The 27,976-nt window shown below is 51.2% G+C and overlaps 1 protein-coding gene across 11 annotated transcripts; it reads left to right on the top strand.

Moving 5' to 3' along the window:
- The first annotated feature begins 82 nt into the window (after positions 1-82).
- TMEM268 (transmembrane protein 268) lies at positions 83-26,726 on the top strand. Of its 11 annotated transcripts, none has more exons than XM_080940325.1 (12): positions 2,697-2,820; positions 4,100-4,243; positions 4,389-4,463; positions 4,774-4,855; positions 6,051-6,243; positions 9,538-9,647; positions 11,807-11,914; positions 13,262-13,411; positions 18,672-18,782; positions 20,869-20,949; positions 21,295-21,474; positions 24,638-26,726. In XM_080940325.1, the coding sequence occupies exons 5-12, from the start codon at positions 6,135-6,137 to the stop codon at positions 24,815-24,817; spliced, it is 1,029 nt and encodes a 342-aa protein (XP_080796451.1). In that variant the 5' UTR covers positions 2,697-2,820; positions 4,100-4,243; positions 4,389-4,463; positions 4,774-4,855; positions 6,051-6,134; the 3' UTR covers positions 24,818-26,726. The 11 variants fall into 11 exon arrangements, 10 of the variants coding, with proteins under 10 accessions (XP_080796455.1, XP_080796453.1, XP_080796451.1 ...); XM_080940324.1 differs by having other exon boundaries at positions 2,701-2,820; positions 4,126-4,243; XM_080940326.1 differs by lacking the exon at positions 2,697-2,820 and adding an exon at positions 2,834-2,920 and having other exon boundaries at positions 4,126-4,243.
- The last annotated feature ends 1,250 nt before the right edge of the window (positions 26,727-27,976 follow it).

The following is a 27,976-nucleotide window of genomic DNA, read 5'->3' as shown; positions in this document are numbered from 1 at the left end:
GGTACCAAGCGAGGAGTTTTTCTTCTGGCTTTGACTCAGTTTTCTGGCAAATGGCAGGGGCAGCAGCTCTGTGTCTACTTCTGTGCTCTCACCCAGTCTTCCTACATCACATCTCATAGTGGAGTTCACCAGGTCACGACACCGCCCAGAGTTGAACAGATACGGAATGCTAGTGGTGGTACCTTTCATAAGAAACACTTCGGTAAGTTTTCCAATAATTGATGTATAGCAGCCTTGATACTAATTTAAGGTGTTGGTATACATACGTATTTTCTCCATGTCTGAGTTGTACTACTTCTGTTGTGTGCCTTAGGAGACAGGATTAGAGCGGTCAGGTTGAGTTTTCTAAGGACACATCATTTAGTGGCAAAGGCTGCATCTGAATTTGTGACTCCCGGATTCCTAGCTGGCGCTGCCGTGTGATGTGCTCAGTTCAGCCCATGGCAAGGAAGCTGGAGTGTCAGTGAGTGCAACTGGCAGACCAGTTAGCTTTTCAGGCGCTCCTCTGAAGCTCCCTCCAGTCCCATCGGCTGTCGCTTTTCCAGGTCCTCCCATTCATCCGTGCATGAAGATGTGTTTAAGAAAAGGCTGTGGGCTGGGCATTGGGTAGCCACAGCACTGGCAGTCATTGGCCTAGGACTGGAAGCTTTGTGCGCTCAGGGAAGGGATAAGGCAATGCTCATGATAGGGGTAGCTGTAGGTTGGGCAAGAACCAGTGAGAAGGTGGACAGCCCTTGGCCTAGGGCAGGACCGGGCTCTCAGAAGTAGGGCCCTGTCGCCCAAGACCCAATGGGCTGGTCAGGTGGTAAGAATGGGTTTGGCGACTAAATCTTCCAGATGGAGAGGGAAGACCCGAGGCACGCACTGGGCCCGGAAGTGAGAGACTGGAGTGCTGGAGGAAGTGAGAGGTGCTCTATTTAAGGAGCTTGGGGTTTGGGGAGAGGGCAGTGATTCATCCGGGGCAGGCTGCAGGTGGCTCACATTGAAACCACCACAAACGCCTGAGACTCCATCAAGTAGTTACTACTAAAGTCAGCTCTGCAGTATGTTTCACTGGATTGTAATGTCCTTGAATTTCATGGTCCCACCCCCACTACCTCCCGGGTTTCAAGTATGCAGACACTTGTGTTGTTTCGAGGGTGTACCTTGGTTGTCAGCACTTTGTAAGCACTCAACATTTGGCCCATGCCCTCTCCCACATCAGCAGGTGTCACGGACTTTTCCTGAATGGGTAAACGGAGCTGCCCAAGCACACAGACCGCTCCACAGGGCAGCTCTGTCCGAAGCCTCCCAAGTCCCCTGTTTGTGTACCTGCAGGAGGCTGATGTGTCAGCATAAAACTGCTGGAGCGCGGAGAGTCGAGGCAGAAGAGAGAGCATCTCTGTTGTCATGGAGGAGGGTGGCTTCAGACACAGGGCTGGAGGCGGGGCAGGGGGCGGGGCAGGGGGCGGGGCTAGTCCACAGCTTGTGGCTCTTTGCTTTTCAATAGCGGGTCAGCATTTCCAAGTCTCAGCACCCTTGGGTCTTTTGTTCCCAGGCCTCGAAATTACAAGTTAATCATCCTACATAGGAAGCGCCCACGAACTGTTCCCTACTGCCCAGGGCAAGCAAGGATGGCACTGAGCCGGTAGTTACGCAGTGCTGATTTGCTCACAGATAACACCACTCTCAGTAGCCTGCCATCTCGATCGTCACTTGTCCCCATGGGCACCTGCATGGGATATGTTAATTTGGGTTTTCAATTCATTCTTGCTGCCTGCAGGCATATGTAAGTCCTGTGGTCTGGAAGTCCTCAAGAGTCTAACAATAACTGTTGAAAAAAAAAGAAATGTGTTTGTTATGTGTCTCTGCGTGTGCGAGAACACACAGTGGTATGTACTGTCCCGGTCCTTCCTGCAAGCAAGGGTGAGGATCACTTATGCATTCATCCGATTGCTCCCCTTAAAAAGAAATGAGGCCGTTGGTGCAGCAAGTACTTATACCCAGGGTCTTTGTTCAAAGACAGTGTTTGGTGGCTAAAAGAATAGCATCTGCTCCTTTAATATAAACGCGTACTCCAAAGAAAAGTACTCGTGGCTAGCCGGGTCTGCTGGTGTCAGAACAACCAACCAAGGTGAACCCAAGATTAGTGATTCACTTGGAAAAAGAAGCAGGCCATCACAGATCCTCTTACATCTCAAGGAGTAGGGTGAGCATATGTGGGTTTGAACACCACACACACGATTCTGTTAAAATTTCACACAATTTCATGGCACAGTCAGAACTAAATATTTTTAAAGAAAACACAGACACAAAGTTTAATTTACCAGACGTTTGAGAAGTGGGGACTACACCGACGCTTTCAACACTGAACATCGTTTTTCATTACAAAAACGAGCCTGGAGAGAAACTTCTGGTCCCGAGTGTGCCTCATGCATCGGATCCCATGACTCCGTCACTCGGGACAGCCTCCCCGCCCCGCTCCTTCACTGCAGGGACGAGCCCAGATCTCAAGCACGTGGCGGGCGCAGGGCCCCTACCGGCGCCCTGGGGGAGCGTGGCTGATGAAACGCTGCGGGCTCGGCCCGAGAGACGCGCCCGCCGCAGGGCAACTCGGCGGAGCAGACCGGCGGGGGCGGCGGCGCCGGGACGCCGCGGCGCGGAAGGGGCGTGGAACCTCCGACCCTGCGCGTCCCCGGGAGGTAGCTCGGCGGTGAGTGTGCGCGGGCCGTGCGCGCCCCCGCGCCCCCGCGCGCCCGCGCTCGGGGGTTGGGGCCGCGGGGCCTGCGTGCGCGTCCCTCCGCTAAGGCTCGGGTGACCTCTTCCCGCCCCACGCGTCAGGTGTGGGATCTGCAGGGCAGGGCGGGTGATTTCTGGGGTGAAGGAACCCCAAGGCCAGAGGGCAGAGACCCGGGAGCCAGCTACCCAGGGCCGAGGCCAGGTACGGTGGCCGCGCCGGGGCCGGCTTTCTGTTTTGGCTCCCTCCGGGTTTTGCTCCCTGACCTTGGATAGTCCGCTTTCTCTTCCGGGGCTTAATGTTCTCATCCTTGAAATGGGGGCGTTTAGACTCCTTGTCTAGCCAGGTTTCTCTGCCCTAAACTTTTTGGGGACTGCTGCTTCTCCGATGTGTTGGACTTGCAGTGTAATTAACGAAGCCGAGTTAGAAGAAGGAAAGCCGTTTTTTTTTTTTTTTTTTTGTTTGTTTTGTTTTTTTGTTTTTGTTTTTCTCCCCTTTTAGGATATGTTAGGCGCTCAGTTGTTGGTGAGGCTGGCAGGCACTATGCAGAGATGGGACCTCTGGGGGCTTGAGTGTGCACAGCCTGCGACTGGAAAATCTGGTAGCAACACGGACTCCCAAGGGGACTGTCAGGAGTCTCAGCAGGCTCTTGGTCCGTCAGTGCTTTGCTTACCATTGTGTGTGCTGAAGACTGGAGCAGGGCTGGGGTGTGTGTGTGTGTGGTCAATGGTTAGCATTTGCCCTGGGGTCCTGCCTGCTCCCTCGTGGCCCTTTAGCCTCAGTGCTGGGTCGTGGGGGTGGGGAAGCCCTGCACCCATCCTGTCCTCTGGTTCGAGCCCATTCAGTTCTTCATGGCTCCTTTCAGTCTCTCCCTTGGTGAAGCCTAGGAACGGCTAGGCAACCCAGGGACTCGGTCCTCTACTGAAGTTGCTCCCGTTTGCTGTCTGGTTTCCTCCTCACTCTCTGTCACGTTCTCTCTGAGTGTGTTTTTGTTGATCCCGGAAGGGCTGAGCGAAGGCTTCATGTTGTGCTCCTGGTTTTACAGCCGGGGCTCTGGCCCTAGAAAGTTCTCAGGGAATGTTTGGGGCCGACAGCTGCCTTCTCTCAGTAATCAACCTTTTTCCAAGTGCGGATCCTGTAAACATGGAACCAACCATAGGGCGATCCTAAGCGTCTGTCCTTGTCCCCTCTCCAGGAAATGGAGGCAGAGGGAAGTCTAGGACCTTGCTCCGGGCCACCCAGGTGGGAAGTGGTTGAGCTGGGCAGGTTACTTGTAGCCAACACACACAACCTCGGGTGTGTGACTGGAATCTGCCGATTGGGTCTCTGTGGGTAGCTGAGGGCACTGATGTGGGTGTTGTGATTTCTGCCCCCAACACAAAGCCTCTTTTGTGGGATTTTGCAACCAGTGGATCCTTCTGTGCAGCCCCGGGCTTGAGCAACACCAGCACGTGTCAGCTCCTCCCGGCCCTTTTCGACACACCAGTGTTTTGTGGCTTTTGTCCCTCTTGGCTGTGTAAGGAGCAGGTGAGCTAAGGTAGGCTGGTAAGTAAGTACTCCTTGGTTTGAGACTGCTCTTGTGAGTTGGGCTGAGGATGAGCCGGGAGGGGACTCTGTCGTCCCATTAGCAGTATTGTGGGCTGACTGGAATTTGTTTCTATGTTGTGCCTAGGTAACGTGGTTTCTTCTGATCCACTCAAAGGTGATTTCCTGGATTAGCTGGAAGGAAGCCAGACCAGGCCCAGAGGTATGAGAGCGGGGATGCTCTGGGATGTGACCCTGGAGCCGCACGCTAAATCCCCCCTCCCCCCACTCTTTGGCTGATAGCCACTCAGCTTTGGAGAGAGCATGTCTTGACCATGAAAACAGGGGAACCATGTTGAGGAAAAGAGGGAACCTGGGCTGTGGGCAGAGTACCGACCACCAGGGGGACACTGCGGTTGTAGACACTCCTGCCGCCTCATCTGGCTTTTTATATGGGGACCTTCGGGGTAGAACTTGGGCATGTGCAGCAAGTGCTTTTACCTTCAGAGGGGCCCCACGTTTTCATTTTGCAGGGCAGCCCACCCTTGTGCAGCTGGTCCTGTTGAAGCCTTGACGTTCAGTGGAGAGGCCAGAAGGCTCAGTTCCTCCTTGAAGGTCAGTGGGGGCTTGGGGCCAGTTTGGATTTCAAGCAGGCAAATGAATGTTCTAGAGGACTGGCCACCGCGTGTCTGGAGGACTCTCCGCAGGATTGACGTGCCACTCGAGGCATTTGATAGGATGATTTTTGATTTTTCTTGGGACACATGCCACAGGTTGCAGGATACTGGTGACTCAGGACGTCAGCAAAGGGAGCTCCCATAAGGAGCATCCCCATTGTGGCTGATGGAAGTAGCCAAAGGTGATACCTCTGGACCACCGTGTGGGCCATGCTTCCCGGATCCTGCAGAGCTGAATGCAGCCCTTTCTCAGATAAGAGTTTAGCTGCCTGTGTTCCATGCTGGCTTTGGCCATCTGAAAGCCCCAGAGACCAAACCCTTGCTTCAGTCAAAGCAGCTGTCTGTAAGTGGTCATACCGGGAGAAATTATCTTTCTTTTTAGGAGGCAGGGTTTTCCTGGTAGCCTACCCCCGTCTCTTTGGAGCGCAGGCTGGCATTAAACTTTTGATTCCATTGCCCCTCAGAGCATTCCTCAGTGCTGGGATTATCGGCATATGTCATGAAGCTAGACTGAGAGTGTTTTTTCGTTTTCTTTTGTTTTGTCTTTGAGACAGGGTCTCACTGTGTAGCCCTGGCTGGCTTGGGGCTCACTATGTTGACCGGGCTGGTGAGCTCACATAGATCTACCTCTGCCTCTAGAGTCACACAAGGAGGCTGTCCGGCGGCTGTGTGAACCCCGAACATGGCCCCCACCTCTTTAGAGAACTGGAACGCAGCCAGACTGTCTGCTACTTCTCCTCTTCATGGCTGTCTGGACTTTTTGCGTGTAAAATCTGTGTTTCCTGTTCCCTGCTTTCCGTTTGCCTGTCTCGCAGAGCCTCATAGGGAGCTGTATTTGTAAACAGGCCTTCCCATAAACCTGCCTCAGGCTTGTTCTCCTGGGCATCTCGGGAAGGAATGAACGGCCCCTGGTGTGGCTGAGGCTGGAGAAGGCCCTGTGCTAGCAGGGGAATTCTCAGCAGAGGCCGGAGGAAAGTTTTAGTTCCTCCTTCTCCCTCCGAGCAATTTCTTCAGCAAGACTGGAAAGTCAGCATTTAGACTCCTGACGGTGCTCCCTAGCCTTTAGCAACTCTGGACTCAGGGAGGGTCAGGGAGCCCCGGCTCAGCTTCTTTCTTTTGCTGGTTTTTCATAGGCAAGTGAAGGCGAGAAGCTGCCCCAGCATGAACTGCCACCCTTAGACACAGGAAGTAGAAGCTAGAGCAGCTGTCTGTCTGCCATGGCTTGTGAGCCCCCTACAGATCCTGGTGGAGTAGCTGGTCCCCTGCCCACCTCTACCCTGGGCTGCAACACCCTACCACAGGGGAACCCTTCTGGCTGGGGGCAAGGTAAGGCCATAACCGGCTTCTATGTTTTCCTTCTTTCTGTGCTGAACTCCAGCTCTTTGTAGCTGAGGACTCTGGCATTCAGCTTGAGGTCACTAGCGCATCTACTGCGTTCTCATTGTCACCATCTTAAGCTTGACTGCCACTGCCTGGCTCCCTTTTCTCTCCCACTCACCAGAGAACCCTTTCCAGATGTGTAGCTTGCTGGCACATTCTGCCTCAGGGCTTTCCATGGGGCATGGCGTGAAATACTGCCATTTGCTAGGCCAGCCTTGGTGCCCCCCCCCCCCCCCCCCCCCCCCCCCCGCTGCCTTCTTGTCTGTTCTTTGTAGAACATTCTGTCTCAGGACTTCTCGCATATGATAGTTTTCTTCCTTTCTTCCTTTCTTTTTTTCTCTTTCTTTCTTTAACCAATGATGTGTTTTGGCGCTCGCTTTCACTGATCCTTCAGGCCACCGTTTGTCTTTCCTGTGATAGATTATTTGGTGGCTTAGCCTCAGTCAGGATTTTCTGGTGTATCCCCCCCCCCCGCCCACGGAATTTATTGAGTATACCAGTTCTCTGTGTGATAACTGTTGAGTACCCAGCCTCCCTACGAATGGAAGTTCGGAGAGGATAAGGCCCTGCACCGTCTCACCCTTCCTGTGTCTGCAGAACCAGCGGGAGACCTGCTCCATTGGAGGCACAGAGTCAGTGTGGTGGGGCTGGGGGGGGGGCGTGCAGCGAGGAGAAATAATACTGTAAACTGTGGGTGTTCTGAAGGAATGTGAGGGTTGCACAGAGGGTTTGAAACTCACCGATCACAAAAGGCGAATGACATTGCTAAGAAAACAATTTACCCGTTGTACTGTCTGGTTTTGTGTCAACTTGACACAAGCTGGAGTTATCACAGAGAAAGGAGTCTCAGGTGAGGAAAAGCCTCCATGAGATCCAGCTGTAAGGCATTTTCTCAACTAGTGATCAAGGGGGAGGGCCAGCCCATTGTGGGTGGAGCCATCCCTGGCCCAGCCCATTGTGGGTGGAGCCATCCCTGGGCTGGTAGACCTGGGTTCTATAAGAAAGCAGGCTGAGCAAGCCAGGGGAAGCAAGACAGTAAGTAACATCCCTCCATGGCCTCTGCATCAGCTCCTGCTTCCTGACCTGCTTGGGTTCCAGGCCTGACTTCCTTTGGTGATGAGCAGCAATGTGCAAGTGTAAGCTGAATAAACCCTTTCCTCCCCAACTTGCTTCTTGGTCATGATGTTCGTGCAGGAATAGAAACGCTGACTAAGACACCTGTACTTGCTGCTGCAGGATGGGAATGGGATGCAGTGGTTTTTCTTCCTGGACCTGAATGGCATCACTCTGCCAAGTCTTAGCAAGCCCCCTCTTGCTTCTTTCTTCAGCCTCTATATACCTCCCCCCACCAGCTTTGCTTAGCTTAGATGTAGAAGCAAGCATTTCCAAACGCAGGACTTGCTGTTCTCATTTTAAGCAACAGATGAGAGATCGTGTTGCCAAGAATCCAGGGACTCCTCGTAGAAAGGCAAACGAGACAGGTGAAAGGTTTCTGTAGTGTTTGGGCCCAATGCTTGTGGAGCCCAGGTGTCGCTGGCTGAAGGTTCCAGACTTTTCTGGCGGGAGGGGTTTATCCTGTGTGGCAAGAGGGCATCGGTGGGAGACCCCACTGAATGATGGCTGTGTTTTGGGCATCGTCTCTTCCTCTCGCTTGCTCTATCCCCCTACCCTCAAGTCAACCTAAACTTTTCTGCTTTCGGGAGGCTCGGCTGCTGTTTCCTTGTGAACAGCATCTACCTCGCAGGACTCTCGGAGCAAGGGCATAGTGAGGGCTTCAGCTCTCGAATGAAGGTCTCATTAGCTGCCTTTGTTTCCTTTCTGTTCACCCCCTTCCACTTGGGTAGTCTTTAGCTTAATCTTATTCTTTTATCCAGTATGGGAGGATAAAAGGCTTAGCAGTGTTGTCTTATCAGGACTTTTGAGCTCTGAGCAGCTTGCTTCCAAATTATGACCTCACTGGGGCTAGTAATTCACCTGCTTGAGGTGGCATGGAGGTGGTGGCATCCAGGCTGTCCCCTGCGGTGGCTGTGACCATCTGCCGGGAAAGGAAACAGTTTCACCTTCCAATTTACCTTGTTAGGAAAAGACTGGGTCACAGTTTATCCAGAAAGAGAAAGGAGAGGCCAAAATTGAAAGCCATTTTGGATAGGACCTAGAGTTTATGGGATGAATGGAGTCCTTGTAGATGCACTCCCCTCCTGACCCAGGGTGTGAGAAAGAAGACTAGCAAGGGTGAGGATTAGAGCTCTGTCCTGTTAATTCATTTATGTGTCAACCATATGCAAGGAGTCAAGCCAGCTCAGGCAACCCTGTGACGAGAAGACCAGTACGAAAGCATGGCCCGAGCAAGCCCGATGAAACAATTAAAAAACCGCACACACACATTCTTGACGTGTGCAAGGAGGCAGTGGGGGCCACGGTTAACGACTGAGCGTGCTGTAGTGCTCTACATAGACGCAGAGCATGTTTGACATTTAACACAGGCTTGAGAGCCTGCGAGTCTGCAGCCACATGTCTTAACTCCACTCTCCCTAAGCTCACAGTGGAGGTGCTGTTCCTGCCTGGGAGCTGGCGGCAAGGCTCTGTGTCTGGTGGTACTGCCGACCCACAGTGCTTGGCTTGGGGCCAAAGCCAGCAAAGGTGTAGCTGTGGGTGCCCTGCCTCCTTTTAAGGACCCTTGTGATTCCATCAGCCTCAGTGGTAATGCAGGCTGCTGTCCCTCATGAGACCAGCTGATCTTTGCTCTGCTCTTTACCCTAGACAGCAGCATAGTCACAGGTCTGGGGATGAAGGAGTGGCTATCTGGGGGGGGGGGGGGAGTGAGGTTTCATGGTAACTATTTAAGTCTGATATTTGTCACTTTGCTGGGACTTAAATTGTTCAGCTGAACTTCGGGTATGCAGCTTGACTAAACATCTACCTCACCGGGCCCCCAATGGAGTTGGCTGTTCAGCCTCTCTGTTCACATATGTCTTGTGACGTTGGGCTCACAGCCACCGGTTCTGTAAGGGATGCTTTTCAGTCTTTGGAAGTTATAAATGATAGTTAACCTGGGTGGGCCTTCGTTTTGCTTTTTGAAGGCTCACCACAGTCAAGCTAAGTCCATAGGGATTTGGGACAGCTACCATGTCCTCATTACAGAAGGTGCTTCCAACCTGAGGTAGATGCCTTCAGTTCTGAACTCCTGCGGGGGAGTTCGCGACTCCTCCGCGGTCCACTGATGCTCTGGTCTGCTTGCAGGGCTACACAATGGCCAGGTCCTCACCGTCCTCCGGATCGACAATACCTGTGCACCCATCTCCTTTGACTTGGGAGCTGCAGAAGAGCAGCTGCAGGCCTGGGGCATTCAGGTGAGTGCCGGCAGATTGAGTACGTCCATCTGTCTGTCCACCTAGCCATCTTCCCACCCTTCGATCTCTTCACAAACACTTCCTTAACTCTTTACCTGCTCTCGCTGTGACCTGGTGTGCAGAGATAGATTAGAACTAGTCTTTCTTCCCCTGAGCTGGCTAAACCGTGCAGGGGCGAGCAGGGCCCAGTGCTAGTGCTTGATCTGCCCAGACGGAGCCAGACATGGGTCAGGTAAGCAAGGTCAGCCAGACGTGGATGCCAAGGTAGAGGACCATGCTCAGCACTGGTGGTGTCGGAGGAAGTTTTGGACTTCCCTGGGGTAGGTGGTCACAAAGACTTCATGGAAGACTAGACCCTGGCAGGGTTGTTGAGGGATACATTCAAGTTTGCTGGGTGGGAGGAAGGCACTGTAGGGGAGAGAACTGCAGCTGTGAAAGTTCATGGAAATTACCGCCTGGTGGACGTGCTACCTTCAAGCAGTGAATCCAGGCCTGAAGCCCACAGACCCACTGTGTGGGTGTGGATCCAGGCTGGTTGCTCACTGCCTGTGCAGCTGAATGCAGGGGACTTGACTTCTCTGTGCTTCACTTTTGTCTGCAAGAGAGGGCGACGTTCTTGCCAGTTCTGTGGGGCTCCCCTCAGGGTTTCTGTGTAATAACAAGGAGCGTTTGCAGACGATCTGGGATGAAGCTGCCTCTTAGTGAACCGTAGTGTTTGGTGTTGGTGTGGAGTGTAATGGTGTGTGTCTCTCCCCAGATCCCTCCAAAGCTCCCCTGGGCTAGCCAGGGGATCACATGCAGCTCACTACAGCCTGAAGCTTTCCGAGTTAACATGCTGCCATTGAAAGAAGACTTTCCAGGGAGCACTGAGCCTCCCTGCTCCAGACGAGCTGCCTTTGCCCCTTCTTCTTTTTCTCTCCACCTGCTTCGTTTTTTCCTTTCATGTGTGGTGTGTGCATATGTATGCCTTTATATATGCATGCCTGTACATGTGGAGGTTGACGTGCCTTCCTGGTTTGTTCTTCAGCTTGTTTATTGACATAGGGTCTGACGCTGAACATGGAGCTAGCTGGTTTACTTACATCAGCTGCCAGGCATTTCCCCCAAAGCACCTAGCTAACACGGATGCCAGGAGTCCAAACCTAAGTCTTCCCGCTTGGGCAGCAGATTCACACTCTGAACCGTCTCCCAAAACCCCACATCTTCCTTAAATTATTGTCTTGAGATTAGTGAAGAGCTTGTGTGTCTTTTGTTATCTGTTCTTAGGTGACATTTCTCTGCTTTGGGGAACTGTACTTATGACGATGATTGTTATCATGTGTATGTTGGTGGGGGGGTACGTGTGTGTGTGTGTGTGTGTGTGTGTGTGTGTGTGTGTGTGCCAGGGTTCATGTGTGGAAGGCAGAAGACAACTCTGTGGAGTCTGTTCTTTCCCTCTACCTTCCTCTGGATTCCGAGGAATGAACTTGGACGTTAGGCTCACCTTACTGGCAAGCTCCTTTACCCTCAAGTCCCTGAGGTGTCCCATGTCACGATAGAATTCTTAAGTGGCTCCTGCCTTTGCTGGCTCCTGTTCTATAAGAGCTGTGTAAATTCTGGTTTAGACAGAAGGTCCTGTGCCCTCAGTGCTTGGGACTCTGTGCAGAGTGTCAGATGGTGACATTGACAGAGGACCCAGCACCTGGTGCGCACTGTGCTCCTTTCTCTCTCCCAAGGACCCCCTGAGCACCGAAAATGTACCCTGCCCGACTGTGCACACGCCCCTGACTTTGGAGAAGAGGAACCAAAGTTCAGGGCAGGGGTCACTTGGCCCAAGTCACTCAGTACTTGAATGACATGATCAGAGTTTGGTTCAGGGCCTGTACCTTGCCCAAGGCTGCTCCGTGCTTGTTGGGAAGTTCTGAGAGCCAGGCTGTGTGTTTCCTTGGCAGGTTGCCCTGGTTCTCAGGTTGTCACCTTCCTGCAGTTAGACCTGCCCGAGGATTCCCAGTCTATGCTTTGCACATCTTCCGCACTCTAAGGGGCACCTGACATGTGCCTTACCCTCCTCCCACAGGCAGTCAGTCCTGTGAACTGGAGGTATGTCATGCTTGCTGGCAGGAAGGACGTAGGAAGTGGTTGTCCTGCAACTGATGACTTCTTTGTCCTGCATGGCATAGGTCCCTGCTGAACAATACAGGAACTTGGCTGAGAGTGCTCTCTTGGAACCCCAAGTGAGGAGGTACATCATCTACAACTCCAGGCCCATGAGGCTGGCCTTTGCTGTGGTACGTAGTAGAGTAGACCCATATTGCCTCCCACCTTGGCCTCAGGCACACCAACTGCAGCATGTAAGGGGTGAGGAGCCCAGTTCCCCGGGCCAGCCTAGTACTGAAGCCATGGGTTTGGTGTGGAACGGGTTAGTACGGGGTGGGAGTTGGGATTGGGAATCTATAGAGCACCGGACTCTGTCCTTGGCCGAAACTTTTCTCTCTGGGATTTGGTTTTTTTCTGTTCACAGATAGGTGTTTCCTGTATTTCCAGTGTGAACACACGGAAATGCATGTATGTACCTGTGTGTGCACAGGCTTGGAAACATACCTGTGCCTACATATCCACACATAGGAACATGCATCTGTGCCAAACAGTGTGTGAGCCCAGGCTACCCAGCTTCTTTCTGCTCTTGGACCCTTAGCCACTCTGATCTCTGGCTTCTATATGTGTTTATGGTCACATGGCCTAGCTGAGCCTACCTCCCACCTTTAGGGAGAAGAGGAAGAGGGAGTTCGTTTTTAACAACTCCCTAAAACTACCAGGTTATGAAGTGTTACCCTGTTAGCCTTGGAACATCCCTGAGAAGTCATCATGGTTAGTCCCAGTTTACAGGTGGGAAAACTGAGGCTTAGACAGGTGCCATAGCTTATTCCAAGCCACACTACAAGGCATTACTGTGGGGTTTAGGCACAGAATTCTTTCCAGAGTGTCCTGTGCTTTTGTGTTTCATTTGAAATTGGGCTGAGGAGGGTTTAGGAGTGATTGACCTTGTTATCAAACTTGAGGGCTCACACAACCTTTACCCCAAGTCAGGTTCAGCCACCCGTCTTCAGTGGGTCAACTAAAAGAAATCCAAAGTGGAAAGCAGAAAAGGGAGATTTACTCAATGTGGCCACACTGGAAAGAGCGACAAAGAGATTCAGTAAACGTTCCAGAGGTCCTGAAGGGAGAACAAAGTTTAAACACACAGCTAAGGCCACGCACATCATCTAAGCAGACAGATCGAGGTGGCCCCGCCTACCACCTACCCATCATCCTCAGGGCTTCAGTCTCAGCCTGTAAGGCAGTCTGACAAGTTAGAGCTGTGTGACATTTCCCATCCTGAGATTCCTAGCAGAATCCCCATTTCTCCGGAGTCCTTAGTTTCAGCAGCCTGATAATCAGATTGAGAGACAGGAGTCTCTCTCCAGAACATCTTCATTTCTGCCAGGCCAGTTACAGCCTGTTGTCACCTAATAAGCAGTGAGTAGGAGCCATCCCAGGGTTGGCATGTTGGCAGGGATATCCAAAGGGGTGCCCATGAGTGGAGCTGTTGTCCCTGACAGCTCCATGGCTTCTACAGGTGTCCTTGTCTTCTGCAGGTGTTCTATGTGTTGGTGTGGGCCAACATCTACTCCACCAGCCAAATGTTTGCTCTGGGCAACCAGTGGGCAGGCGTGCTGCTTGCGACGCTGGCTGCCGTCAGCCTGACCCTGACCCTTGTGCTGGTCTTTGAGAAGCAGCAGAGGAAGGTGAGATGTCTGGGGGCCCTGTGTGTTTCCTCCATAAGGCTGGGTGGTCTGATACTTTGTTCTGAGTTGAGCAGCTCCTTCCACTACCCTCATGGCTGCATACCCTTAACTAACAGACATGTGATGCTAAATCCTCTGCTGGACATTTTCTGCCCCCCCCCACTCACTCACTCACACACACACACACACACACACACACACATACACACACACACAAACACATACAAACACACACACACATACACACACACACACAAACACATACACAAACACATACACACAAGCACACACACACAAACACACACACACACACACACACACACACACACACAGCACACACACCCCAGATTCTTACCATCTCTGCCCTTGCTATGTAGGCTTGCTAGGTTGGCCCCAAACTCAGGATCCTTTCCATAAGTGCAAAGATTGCTGGCTTGTGCCCCCTTGCTCTTTCTCCCCTCCTCTCCCTTCTCCTTCCCACCCTTGTTCCCCTGCAAGGTTACCCTGTCTCGCTTTAGCTCTTTCAGTTCACTATCTGATGGCCTCATGGCTTTGGCTTGCTTGCTCGCTGGGGCGATTGCGTGTGGCATACAAAGCCACTTGCCCCTTGGCCAAGGAGCAAAGGCTCTTTGTTCTCTTCTTTATTTTCCAGTCACTGCAGATTATTGTTGGTGGTGGTTTGTTTTATTTATTGTTTGTTTTTTCTCTTCCTGGCTGCCAGCTGCTCTGAGAGCAGTTCCCAGTAGCCAGCATTCCTGCTAGATTCTAGCTAGCTGAGCTTGCTCGCACACCTCTCCCTGGACCTGCATAATAATTTGTGATTGGCAGGGAGAGAGGGTTACAGCCCACCTCACTGTAGTACCAGGGCTGGAGATGAGGGTTGGGGAGGTGATGCTTTTTCCCTCGGAGTGGGTTGTGCTTTACTGAAAACCAGGCCTCTGTTAACTCTTATGAGCCACCTGGGAGTCAGGCAGTGAGCTTGTCCTAGATCTCATTATAAATAAAGAGCCAAAGTTCAGAGCCACGCATATGATCACCTTTAGAGAGGAGGCCCCTGTATCACACACTCCCAGGTTAGTGTCTGAATGTGCCTGTGCTGTGTTTCAGAACTTTTCACGGAAAGTAGGTTGTCAGAGGCTTTCCATGACAACGCCTTGTGACTCTGGTCAGAGACCTTTACAGATAGGGAGCAGGGCTTCAGAAAGGTTCTGGGAGCAGCCCCAGGCTCACTGCTGTTAAGGGACCAGGTTAGATAGAACTCAAGGTTTGGCTGCTTAGATTCCAGGTAACCTTTGCACCCAGCCATCCCACGCTGCTGTTCCGAATGTACGTTCATTTCCTTACAATCCTGTGGTTAGGAGTCCAGTGTGAGTGTCCCTGGGCCAGAAACTGAAAGCTCCTGGGGGTATATTTGCTTCTCCACCTCTTCCAGCTCCACTTTCCCTCATGCTTATGTGGTTTCAGCGGGATGTGGCAAGGCCCCTTCTCTCTCTCTAGTCTAGGGTTAGCCGAGCAGCCTCTGCTCTGTTTAACGGTGCTGTTTAACGGTGCACTCACAGTTTTGGGAAAGACTATTATTTTGCCCAGCTCAGGATGCAGTCTTTGGGTACCTGCAGAAGCACCTCTGCCCCCGTGTTCTGAGTTCCTGGACCACTGCTTGCTACTCTGAAGTCCTTGGCAGGTGCTCCGCTTCTGCCTGGCTTGGCTTCATGTTGCCAAATTCCTTTTCATGCCTGTGTTCACAGGGACAAATTGGGACTTTCTGGCTTAATCATTCTGAAAGGATCTTTGTTGGGCTTTGCTTCGAGTCTCACAAGATAATGCTACCCCTGGGCTCTGTTGAGGCCTTTGTAACCCTTGTGCTTGGTCTGTAAAAATAAACTGAGCCTCAGCAAGATATCAGCCTAAAGAGGAAGAAGTGAAGAGCTAGCAGGTGTGTTCCAGTGCCGCCATGACTCTCGAAGTCCACGGGTGCCTGTGGCTGCCCGGCCGCCTTTTCACCCTTTCTTATGCAGCTGTACTTGTGAAGCCAGGGAGTGCCATGTGAGGTGCTGGTCATGGGTGTAGCCAAGGGCCTCAGGCACAGATTCTCTAGGCTCTTGGGTCTCTCAAGACCATGCCAGGGCTCCATCTTGCTAGGACTGAATTCCATACTCTAAGCACCCACTGTGCGCTCCGAGCTTAGGACCTGAATCCTCCCGCGACTTGTTAGATCTGCAACGCGGGGCGAGCAGACTCGCATCACTTCTGGACCTCAGCTTCCTCATCCGAAAATAGCTTGACAACTCTGGTTCTATCGTAGCGCACTTGTGAGGATTTTATGTGGGAAGCACGCACAGGTGCACTTGGCGTAGCATAAACGCTCAGTACTTTGTAATTGTCACTGTTGCTGATGTCATTTCTCTCTTTTTTTTAAGATTTACTTATTTAGTTTATGTATTTGGGTACTGTCGCTGTCTTCAGACACACCAGAAGAGGGCATCAGATCCCATCACAGATGGTTGTGAGGCACCATGTGGTTGCTGGGAATTGAACTCAGGACCTCTGGAAGATCAGTCAGTGCTCTAACCACTGAGCCATCCTCCAGCCCCTTGTTGATGTCATTTGTCAGTATGAGTAGCTCAGAGAGGTTCAGGAACTGACCTCTGCCACACACCTCCTCTCAGCTCTATCTTCGGGTGTCTGCTCACAGACCTCAAGCCCCTGACATTTCTTTGTTTGCTACAGGGCGTCGACACAGTCCTGGCTGTTCTGGAACTCTTTTTTTTTTTTTAAATGTTTTTTATTTATTAATTTATAAAATGTTATCATAGCTCACAAAATTTGGAGCTTCATAAGGTCTGAGAGTTGTTTCTTGGGTATTGAGAGCTGTCTAGGGCTAGTATCCAATTATCAGTGAGTGTATACCATGTGTGTTCTTTTGTGACTAGGTTACCTCACTCAGGATGATATTCTCTAGTTCCATCCATTTGCCTAGGAATTTTGTAAAGTCATTGTTTCTAATAGCTGAGTAGTACTCCATTGTGTAAATGTACCACAATTTCTGTATCTATTCCTCTACTGAAGGACATCTTCTGTAGACCAGGGTGGCCTCGAACTCACAGAGATCCACCTGCCTCTGCTTCCCGAGTGCTGGGATTAACGGTACACACCCGGCTCCAGGGTTCCTTATCAATAATCCTACAGACCTGTCCTTTCTGATCGCCCCCCACCCCCGCAGGATTAGTCACCCCGGCGTCACTTAGCGCCTGTAAGAGCCTCAAGGTCTCTTGCTCGCTCTACGGTGAGGGACGAGCCTTTCTCAAGATCAGGAGAGTGGCCAAAGAGCCAAGGCTGCCGCAAGCCCACCCCAGAGTGGGACACACTGTATCCCTAGCAATGCTCATGTGTGTGGCCAAGGTGACAGTGGAAAATATGACATTTTGGTCCAGGTTCCCTGCCATAGTGACACTCCTGGCCAGCATGTATGGAGTGCCCACCCTCTAGTGGTTCACAAGCAGTGACTCATTTCAGCATTATTAAAGCCCTTACGTGAGGGGAGTTTCCAACTCTGGCTTAGGATGAGGACATGGAGGCAGAGGTGTCAAGAGACCTGTCCAGGGTGACATGGTTGGTGTCGTCAGGATCACAGCCAGAAACTGAACTCCCACTGGGTGACCTTCTGACCAGATGAGGAGGACTGACCAGAGTCACAGCTGGTGGAGGCATTCAGTGCACTGTGACCCCTTGGGAACACCAGCTCTAGACCCTGTGTGCAGTAGAGTTGACAGGACATGCTGGAGAATTCCAGATCAATTTTCTACCTCTTCCGTGTCCTGTGATCTTTTTCCAGGCCTGGGTAGGCCTATAGAATTTTTTTCCGTGAGTCAGTTGTGATCCAGTGATCCTGACCCCCTTTCAGCAAGCGCCAGCATTGTCTGTCTCCATGTGACCCTAGAAAAGGGCCTCTGCGTGTTTCCAGTTCTCCTTTGGGGGCCTGCTGCTTTGGGGAGTCCTTGGCTCTGACTGGTCCTGTAGTTGCCTTTGAAGGCCCTTCGAGGGCCTTTTCTTCAGGCCCTCACAGCTGTCCTTTCCCTTCTGTCTGCTTAGCATTTTCGGCAGACGATATTGACTGCTCTGGGTGGAAATGGAGGGAAACCGTTTCTCGAAGAGCCAAGTACTGTGCCGGAGCTTCTGAAGTGGACATGGTGGCACATGGCTCCGTAGAACAACTCACTCATTCATGGCTTGCTGAGGGCTGAGGCCAGGGGATCTCTCTCTCTCTCTCTCTCTCTCTCTCTCTCTCTCTCTCTCTCTCTCTCTCTCTCTCTCTCTTCTCTCTCTCGGCGTGCTCGAGTTTCTGTGTGTGTGATTCATTTTTATATTGGATATTCTCTCTATATATTTATATTTCAAATGTTATTACCCTTTTCCGCACTCCCATCCCTCCTCCCCGTCCACTTGCTTCCATGAAGGTGCTCCCTCTCCCAATCACCCTCTCCACCTCAGTGCCTTGGCATCACCCCCACACTGGGAAAAGGCGCCTTCACTGGACCAAAGGCCTCTCCTCCCATTGATGCCAGACAACGCTGCCCTCTACTACATATGCACCTGGGGCCATGGGTCTCCCCGTGTGTGCTCATTGGTCGGTGTTCTAGTCCCTGGGAGCTCCAGAGAGTTTGGTTGATTGACAATGTTCTTCCCATGGGGTTGCAACCCCTTTCAGCTCCTTCCTTCAGTCCTTTCTCTCGCTCCTTCACTGGGGTCCCTGCACTCACTCCTATGGTTAGCTGCAAGCATTCTCATCTGTATCTGTATGATTGGAGGCCAGGGGGTCTTAAGTTTGAGTTCCTGTGTCTTAAAAAAGGGAAAGGAGAAAAAGTAGATATATTGTTAACAGGGCTGGCTCTTTCTACACCCTTGCCTTCCCTCAAACATCACTACGTTGTGATTTCGTCCTAGCCCTTGGCCAAAGGCTTCCTTAACAGCTCAGTGAGGACACCCCCCACCCCCAGGAGGCCGGGGTGTGCTTTTTTTCTTAATCTACAACCTAAGAAAGCAAGACTCAGTGGAGAGGCACAGACACCACAGCCAGGAAGCAGCAGGGGCTGGGCTACAGCTTAAGCGCTCTCACACTGAATTTACCACCAGGGAAAATGGAGCTGTCTTGAGCTTGAAGGTTGCTGTGTGGTCTCCGGGAGAGGGACAGCCATGCCGTTCAGGGCTGAGGAACTCCTTGGCGTCTTGGAGGTCGGCCTCGAGCCTGGCACTTGTCTTCTAGGCTAACACTAACACAGACCTGAGGCTGGTGGCCGCCAACGGAGCCCTTCTGAGACACCGCGTGCTGCTGGGGGTGACAGACACAGTGGAGGGATGCCAGAGTGTGATCCAGGTACCAAGTCTCAGAGTGACCTCTCCTGCTGGCCTGCCTGCAGGTGGCCTTGTGTTCTCCTGGTCTTCACTGTGGGGTCCAGTGTCTGCTGCTCTGCTCTGAGTGGCTCTCTCCCCCTCCCTGTGCCTTCGTCTCCCCGAGGACTTTTCCTTGTTGCCGAATCCTGAGGTTGGGCACTGTAGGAACCAAAGTCCCCCTGCGATATGAGCTTGTACACCCATAGGATGACAGACACACAGTGGCTTTAAAGGGAGAGCGAGAGCTCATGGTGGCCTAGGGCTGCACCGAGTGACGTGGAGGAGAGGTGAGCCCTGAGAGGTTGGTGTGATGCTAAGACCCAATAGTTTTCTGTCTGGCTCAATAGTTTTCTGTCTCCCTAAAGCAGTTGGGGGATCTTAAAGTAGGACGTCATTCATGGGACATGGCTGAAGCTGGATTTGATCCTGGCTGCCTTTGCTCAGTGCTTCAGTGCTAAGTACTAAGCGTTTAGTGGTAAGTGCTCAGTGCTTAGTGCTAAGTACTCTGTGCTCAGTGCTAAGTACTCAGTGCTCAGTGCTAAGTACTCAGTGCAGTTGAGCATCTTATCTATGGTCGCCGTGAGCTCTTGCTTCTTGCCTGGGTCTCACATTATTCTTCGTTTACAACTGAAGATGGCAAGGCTCCGGGAGGGGTTCACAGTCTACACAGCCAGGAAGCAGATCCGGGTTGCAGCTCAGGCTGTGGCTCCTTGGCATGCATATGCCTCACTGGTCACAGCCCTTTCCGAAGGGAAACCCAGGGGTGCCCAGTGTGTACTTGCACTGGGGAGCTAGAAACTGCCCTCTCTACACATCTGGCAGACATTTGCCGAGAGCTCCCACATGCCAGACACTGTTCTCTGCGTAGAACTGGGGCTGAGGACACACAGGTCTTTGTTCTTTGGAGCTGATCACACCCTGGAGAACTAGCGTTGTGTGTAAAGATATCTCACCTGAGGTATCGGCACAAGGTTCCTGGCAGTTCAGATAGATCATTTGTATCTCCTGAGCCTACCACTCCTTCCTGTGTCCTCATTTGGCACACAGGGGGGACCCTGGAATGTAGTTGAATTTGGGGTGCTCTGATGACTAATGAAGAGACACACATCTTTTCAGAGAGCGGCTTCTTTCATCTTTAATGAGATGCTGCAATGTCTGGAGGTCTCTCAGCATCCTCAGGGGTGCTGGGTGTTGCTCAGGGCGAGGAGAAGGGAGGCTGTCAACAGGGGTGGCACGGAGCAGGTTGTTAAGGCAAGATGGTGGAGAGTTTTAAAAAGTCACCTGAACAGATCCTCCTTGGTGGCCTGCTGGGAGAGACTGTCTGGCAGAAGGGCTGTGATCCTTGTTTTCGGGGTCTGTCACCCTGAACAGGGAACACGGTAGTGAATGCAGGTGTTAGACTCAGAATTTGACCTCTCTGCAGAACTTAATTCTCGTGTGTGGCATCATCAAGGCATGCCAATGGACATTAGGTTTTGGCCTAATAAGGAGGACCTTGGGGGCTGCTGAGGCTGAGGGGGAAGGAGAGGTTGGGGGTATGGACCAGGATGACTTTCTTACCAGCCAGCGTTCTTCCACTGAGAACACTTGTGTGGGCAGCCTTGAAGCTAGCCCTGTTTGAGATATCGTTTGTGAGGACTTTGCTCCTTTGTATGTTTGGACTTAGGACAGAATGGTACATGTACTACTGAGGGTGAAGGTACTGTTCCCCTATCCCAGTGGCCATGTGATGGCCAAGGGAGTTTGGAGTCTCCCTGGGATGCTTTGTGGGGGATGGGGCCCAGCCATTTTGTGCATGGTTGGACATAATTCTGAATTTGCTTGCAAAGCCATTTTTTCTGGGTTGGCCATGTGGCTTAGTTGTAGTGGCGCCCACCTGGCATTTTGTTCCGAGTGTGAGTTCCAGTGCCACCAGTCATTTCTTGTGCCAGCCATACAAATGAGCTGTTCCTACCAGACAGCAGGTGTGTCATGTGGTTGTTGAAAGGGTGGATGAGTCTTGGGGGACGCTCGGGGACGGACTCGGGGTTAGAAGCTCTTGATCAGGCCTCTGTTGCTTCTCTCCACAGCTCTGGTTTGTCTACTTCGACCTGGAGAACTGTGTGCAGTTTTTATCAGATCATGTTCAGGAAATGAAGAGGAGCCAGGAGGTAAGATGGCCGCCAGCTCCTTTCCTAGGATCAGCCATTTCCTGAGATCTTAACATCCTGAGGTCAGGATTGTGGTGGCACCCTGCTCCTGGCAGGCCAGAGCCTGTGACTTCAGGCAGGGCTTGTCCCCGAGTTTGTTCACTGCAGCCTCTGATAGACACTCAGATCCCAGGCCATGATGACCAAATGGAGGCAGAGACCTTCAACGGTTGCCCAGGACCTTGCTCTTCTGGGGAATCGCGTGATCTCACTGGTGTGGCTCACCGAGGTCACTGTCCAGCTCTCTGGCTGATAAAAGCCTTCCAGACGTAGAACATACCCGTGACCCCTTTGTTTCCTTTGTAGTCCTTGCTGAGAAGCAGATTAAACCAGCTATGTGTTATCATGGAGACTGGAGTGAGCCCTGTGGTGGAAAGGCCCGAGGACTTAGAAGATGCTCCCCTCCTGCCTAGCACTCCTGCTCCTCAGGAGAGACCCCTCACACAGACTGAACTCTGTCAGCTTGTTCCAGAGGCTGAGCCGGAGGTAACGGTGCTGCGGTGGTCAGGGAGGTCCTCCATTGTGGGCTTCCACGTGGTCATGATGGCTCAGACTTTAGGCCCTGGGGTCATAGCTTCTCTGAGGTGTTGGAAACCTTTCAAATCTTATCGATCAAGGTTTTCTTTTCTTTTTCTTCTTCCTTTTGTTGTCATTGTTCACTCCAACACTTACCTATTTTTATTCTGACACTTTCTTTTTTGAGAAAGAGTTTCACTATGCAGACCAGAGGGTGAACCCCTAAACCTCGCAGCTGGCAGGATGGCAGCCTTCATACTTTAAAACGTAGTTACGGGAATTAGTGTTGGGCCTACTGGGACTTGTGGTTGCAGTTTTAATACCTTGGCCGTTCTTTTTGGTAGCTCCACTGTAGGGCGGCTGCATGTTGATGAGCTGTAACCTGTCATCAATGTGGACCAATACTGAACTTTTAAATGTCTGTTGTGGGACATTGCCTGTAATGCCAACACTCATGAGATGCAGGTGGGAGAATTACAGGTCTAAGGCCTGTCTGGACTACACAGGGAGACCCTGTCTCAAAGAAAAAAATATCCTATTGATCAGTTATCAATTACATGTTCATGTACTCATCTGACCATCCAACGTTGTTCATGTATCCACCCATCTATTACTCATCATCATCTGTCCCTCTGTCCATCCATCCATCCATCTGTCCATTCACCATCTGTTTATCTCTATCATCACCCATCCATCATCCACAGACCCACCTACTTAAATCCTAGTCACTATTGGATCTATGTGAATAGTTCAGTTCTGGCTCTACCAGCCCCTGCCGCCCCTGCCAGGTTATGCTCTTGGGCCGTGTGTGAGGCCTGGTTCCTTGCTGACAGACCTGTAAACTATGAGGACATTCAATAGGAGTGACCTCAGGTGACATTTGCAGCTTTGAGGATCACTTCCATTCCAGGCCTTTAGAAAAATCAAGGTCCAGCCCAGCCCAGGCTTCCTCCTTTGCGTCGGTGGGAGTCTGGAGCTTTACACTAGGGGTATCTAAGAGAAAAAATAATGGCGGTATCAGTTTCTTCATGTTTTCAGAGCAGAATGGGCTGATAAGGCCACGTGCTTTATTCAAGCAGCTATGTCTGGCTTAACATGCAATAACCCATCCAATACGGGCTTTTCAAATGATTCTTTCCAATTTGCTCAAACACACGGATACGGACGGATACACAATTTCCTGTCAAGTGTGTGTGTGTGTGTACCCATGCATGCATGTTTTCAAAGTAGCCAATCAGGTAGGTAGAGAAAATATAACCTCTACCTAAACCTCAATGTGGGCAGCTAAGATTATATGTCAGGAAGAGCCCAGTCTGTAACAGATGTAGAGTCAGAACAACCTGTCACATTTTTAAGGATTTTTATTTTAATCTTGCAAAGCATTGTTCAGTATGTCCCTGAGGTCTGCCTCACCTTTTCTGTCTTTGATGGGGAGAGCAAGACTTGCCAGGCTCCCAGAACAAAGGAGGGTCGAGTGCAGAAGCCTCCTGCGTGGTTTTAGTACTCCAGCTGGGCTGGTTGGGCTGTAGAGCCTTGGTTCTTGTATTATTGATCTGGGACTAAATTGATGCGGCCAGTCTGGGTTAGTGAAAGGTACAGTATTTGCATTTTCAATATCCTCTAGCCTAACGTAAAAGGCAACTTAAGGGAAGGCTAGTTCTGGAATTAACTGCTTCCTGTCCAGGACCAAGCTAGGATCTCTTTATATTTTTGTTTCTGCGTTGTTTTGAGACAGAGTCTCACTCCGTAGTGAGGGTTCAGGCTGGCCATGAACTCAGTTTGAAGTCCAGGCTGGCTTTGAATTCATAGTAACCCATCTGTCTCAAACTCCAAATGCCGAGATTGTCGGAGTGAGCATGGCTTCTGGTATGTAATATTGTTGATGGTTTTTACTAAGTGTTGTTTATTAAGGGGGACTGAGAGCTTTTTGCTCCCGAGCCTCACCCCACCTCTCCACAGAACATGTTAGCAGTAAAGACAATCCCTTAGCCAGGCCGGGACTTTCCCAGTGAGCCGAGGGTTGGAGGAGCTGGGATTCCTTTGTGCCTTTGAGCTTGGCTCCTGTTTTTAATCACCTGCTCCTCACACACAGCCTACTGGAACCCACATGGTTTTATTGCGTTTAGGCAGACATAAGTGAAGGATTTAAGCCTTTTCCCTGCATTCCCAACTGGTCAGCCAGTGAGTGAGACTTCAGAAACCATGTGTGTTGAGAGAATTCAGGGCATTCACCTTAAAGTTTTTTCTTTATGCTTTGATTCTCCGTTTCTGTAAGATGTACATATGAGGTTTGCCATGTCTGTTGTGTGTTGTGTAGTTTTTGTCACTGTCTGTCTTCCTCATGCTTCCTCTACTGGATCCCACACTTATTTCACACTGACTTCTCTTCTGCCTTCACCAGAACCTGGGACCACTGCCTCCTTCATGCACAGTATTCCTTCCTTCCTTCCTTCCATCCATCCATCCATCCATCCATCCATCCATCTATCCATCCATCCATTCATCTATCCATCCATCCATCCATCCATCCATCCATCCATCCATCCATCCATCCATCCATCCATCCATCCATTTGTGGTAAACTAGTTTTCATAAGCAAACTCTTAATATGTCTGATAGACATCTATCAGTCACCATGTATGAACTGAAGGTCTCCTGTCATGCGACACTTTCCCCCATCTGGCCCCAGTTTGTGATTTTCTTTAAGTGAGCTGGGCCTTATAGACTCACGGCCTTCAGAAAGTACTAAGAGGGTGCAGGTGGTGTGGGAATGGTACTTCTTCAATACCCTGCAGTTGTAGGTCTTCTGGGGGCATACTAACATTCCTGGTGCATGGTTTGCTTCTGAGCAGAGCCCTTAGTCCTTGTGTGTCTTGTTAGTAGGGTCTCTTGGGGATGATGGAGCCAAGGCTACAACAGCTCCCAGCCAATGAGTTTCAGAGTTGGGGTTCTAGACCAGGCTACATCTTTTAAGAGCCCCAGATACTGGTTTGGCTTGTTATTGAGCCTGCTTATGGGGCCTAGGGTAAGATAGTGGTTTGGGTTTCTCCTGTGCCTGAGCTCCATCACCTTCAGGTCTGCCTGCAGGGCTCATGCTGTTTCCCCACCACAAACCCCCGCCCGCCTCTTGCAGGAGATGGCCCGGCAGCTACTGGCAGTGTTTGGTGGCTACTACACCCGGCTCCTGGTGACCTCTCAGCTCCCTCAGCCAATGGGAACACGACACATGGACTCTGCAAGGATCCCATGCCCCTGCCAGCTCATAGAAGTGCACATTCTGGGCACAGGATGTTGCCCATTCCTGGCCAGGTGACCTAGGGATGAAGGTGTTCATCTTCCTCCAAGACTGAGAAGTGGGGGAGGAGTCAGGAGCCCAGCATCGCCAACAGTGAGCTCAGGTGAGGTCAGCATTTGGGGACAAGTGTCAGTCATGTAGGCCTTGAGGTCATCCAGTGCACACCTGGTTCCTTGGCATCATATGCTATCCTGGCCTTGCTGAATCTGGTGACTGAGCTGGGGTTACTTGGGGTTGCAGCTTGGATGGAAGATTCCTTCTGTTGCCTGCCAAGCCCCAGGGACCTGCAGCAGATGCCACAGGGCAAGTCCCTGACCCCTGGTGTCAGAAAGCGACACTCTGAGGCTCAGAGAGAACGCTGACCTTTCAGCATTGCCCCAGGCTGCTGGTGTCACAAGCCTACCCACTTTCAATGTGAGGGAAGATTCTCGGAAGGGTGGGCTAGTTTGTGAGCTACAGTACTGTCTGGGATTGTTACCTGTTAGCACTCAGGTTCTAGAGGACCAGGGTTGGAGGACAGGGGCGAGGAGACAAAAGGCCGATGGCCATCAACAAGGGGCACTGGAAAAGAAGATCCTTTTGGACTCTGATTTTGTACTGCAACCTGCTGGCCTGTGATTGCATTTCGGTCCTGCTGAGCAGCAGTGGTGTTTTCTGACACTGCTATTGTTCTGGATCAAAGTATGATCAGACGCTCTGAGGTTGTGTGAAGAACTCAAAGACCTTCTCAACGTTGGAAGACGGCCCACAGCCCTATGCCTAAAGCCCTGGTCTAGTGTGAAGGTTCTGCTTCAAGAGCCAGCCTTTGTGTTTTTCGTCCCCCACAAATCACCATTATACATTGGAACTCTTCCTTGAACTGGCATATGTATTCATTCCTGTTGGACTCTTACTCATCCCTCAAAACCCAGCTCTCCACATCCTCCCTGCTGCTCTCTGTCTCACTGCCTTCCTTATGGATGTTTTATGTTATTCCGTTTTTCTCTTGTACATACCTCTTTATCAAGATTGTAAACCACTCAGGGTCCAACATTGTACCCATCTTTTTTTTTTTTTTGTGAGTGACCTGGACTTGCTTAGGAAAAAAAAATTCTGAGAAGTCCCATGGGTTGGTTGCCTTACTCTCCCCACCGGTTGTGGCAAATACTTCTGGCAAACATGGCTGATATGAATGATAAGACCCAGGTCATGGTGGACCAGCAGTCTGGCCTTGGGCTGTGTTGCTTTTTTTCGTGAGTACTCTGTCTGCCCATCAATGCGGGCTGGATGGTTCTGGTAATTTCCAGCTTGTGTTGTTTGTTATTTTTACTCCCCTGACCCCAAGCCGAGGGGTCCTTGGTGGGAACCTTCAGAGGGAGCACTGGCCTAAGCTAGTAACCTAGATTCTCACTGCACGTCTGCCATTTCCAGGACTGTGTGGCCATGGCTCAGGGCATTGCCTCCTGGTGTGACTCCTTTACGTTGATGCCGTGGACCAGAACCGCGCATCACAGGAGATTTTTCTGGGTGAGACATGTTTTAACCTCTTTGTCTTCTTTGTGTCCAAGATGGAGGAGTTCCCCCGTCCTCTACCCTCCAGCCACATGCCAGGGCAGCTTCGCTCGGTGGGATTATTCACCTGACTTTTGAGCCACGGGCAGTGTCACTGTGAAGTTGATCAAGGGAAGCCTGTGCTTGTCCTCTGGTCACAGAACTCGTGAGCATCACGATGGGAAATAAAACTGTTTTGTGAGCGTGGAGTAGCTTGCTCGTGGAGGCTTGGTGTGGCTCTTCCACATTTTCCCGACCTGCTGGATGGGATATGCGGGGCGAGCTCACAGTGGACCTTTCTTTGTGTGTGTGCCTCAGTTTCCTCCTTTGTAAAATCCACTTGTCTCACCTGCTTCACAAGGTTGTCATGAGGATGAACCACCCAGCTTTGTAATCATATCCCTGTGCACGTGAGTTCTGGGAATTAAACTCAGGTCCTCTGTAAGAGTGGTCTATGCTTGTCTCTACAGCCTAATGCTCTTAGGTCTTAAGGCTCTATACCCTCAGGGTAGGAGCCATGGGCCTACCGCTGTGCAGGTAGCGTTCAAAGCTGAGTCCTGCCTGCCATCTTGTCTCTGTCCCATCAGTCACTGGGGAGGAAAGCACACACCTGGCAGATGTTTCAAATGGAATGGAAACAACCTTCAGTGCTTGCAACAAGTCACAAGCTTGAGCAGGAACTTGATGACCTGCTGCCGTTTCTCTTTTAAATCCTTGTCACCCTACACCCAGCAGATGCTCATATATGTTTGACTCTTGCCTCATGCTCAATTATTCCAGCACCTTGGGGGTATGTCTGCAAATATGCAAAGGGAGGCTTGGGTCAGATGCTAGCCTTCTCTCTCACTTCCTCATCTGTCAGGACAGGATTGTGTAATGCGGGGACTGATGGAGGTATTGTCACAAAAACTGTTTGTTCCCTGGTGTGTCCCTCAGAGGATCCAGCCACTGAGAGGCTTCATTTCATCTCTGTGTGTTGCTGGGGCTCAAAGTCAGACCTCTTGCATGTAAGAGCACTGAGCCCAGGCTGTCTCTGAGCCACATCCTGGCTTTCAGTGACGCCTCTACCTCTCAGTAGCTGCCAGATGGGTTTCTACACGAACACAAACACGCATTTTCAACAGGTTGTTCAAGTCTGTCAATAATGATTTTGGTTAGTTCTACCTGTGACCAATAAGAGAAAACTCAGGCCATGACGTGGTGTAGCTTTTGGATTTATTTTATTTCTCTCTCTCTATTTTTTTAAGTTAGGGTCTCATTTGACTGAGAGGTGGTCTCACACTCTCTGTGTAGCTGAGGATGACCTTGAATTCCTAAACCTTCCAGATGCCGAGATTATCTGTTTGAGCAGCGCTGGGGTAGAACTCTGGGTCTTCTGCACGAACCTTACCAGCTGAGCTACATCCCCACCCCTCTTGACTTCTGACAACATTGTATGTGAGTGTGTGCATGTGTGTGGCGAGGTGCATGTGTGTGCACACAAGTGTCAAAGTCACAGGGGGACATCAAGTGTCCTGCTTTCTCATCCTCTTCCTTATGCCCTTGAGACTGGGTCTCTCACAAACGTTCAAGCCTGGTGGGCAGCCAGCAAGCCCCAGCAATCCTGTTTCCTCTGATTGCACTGTGCCTGGTTTTTAAGACATGGGT

Source organism: Micromys minutus (genome assembly GCF_963924665.1).
Source record: "Micromys minutus genome assembly, chromosome: 28".
NCBI lineage: Eukaryota > Metazoa > Chordata > Mammalia > Rodentia > Muridae > Micromys > Micromys minutus.
The sequence above is the reverse complement of the archived record's forward strand: the minus strand, read 5'-3'. Positions and strand labels throughout refer to the sequence as shown.

Coding starts and splice junctions, on each gene's coding strand:
- TMEM268 (XM_080940329.1), top strand. CDS start 6,135: ATGGCTTGTGAGCCCCCTACAGATCCTGGTGGAGTAGCTGGTCCCCTG. Junction 11,915..13,261: donor TGAGGCTGGCCTTTGCTGTG/GTACGTAGTAGA, acceptor TGTCTTCTGCAG/GTGTTCTATGTGTTGGTGTG. Junction 13,412..18,671: donor TTGAGAAGCAGCAGAGGAAG/GTGAGATGTCTG, acceptor CTTGTCTTCTAG/GCTAACACTAACACAGACCT.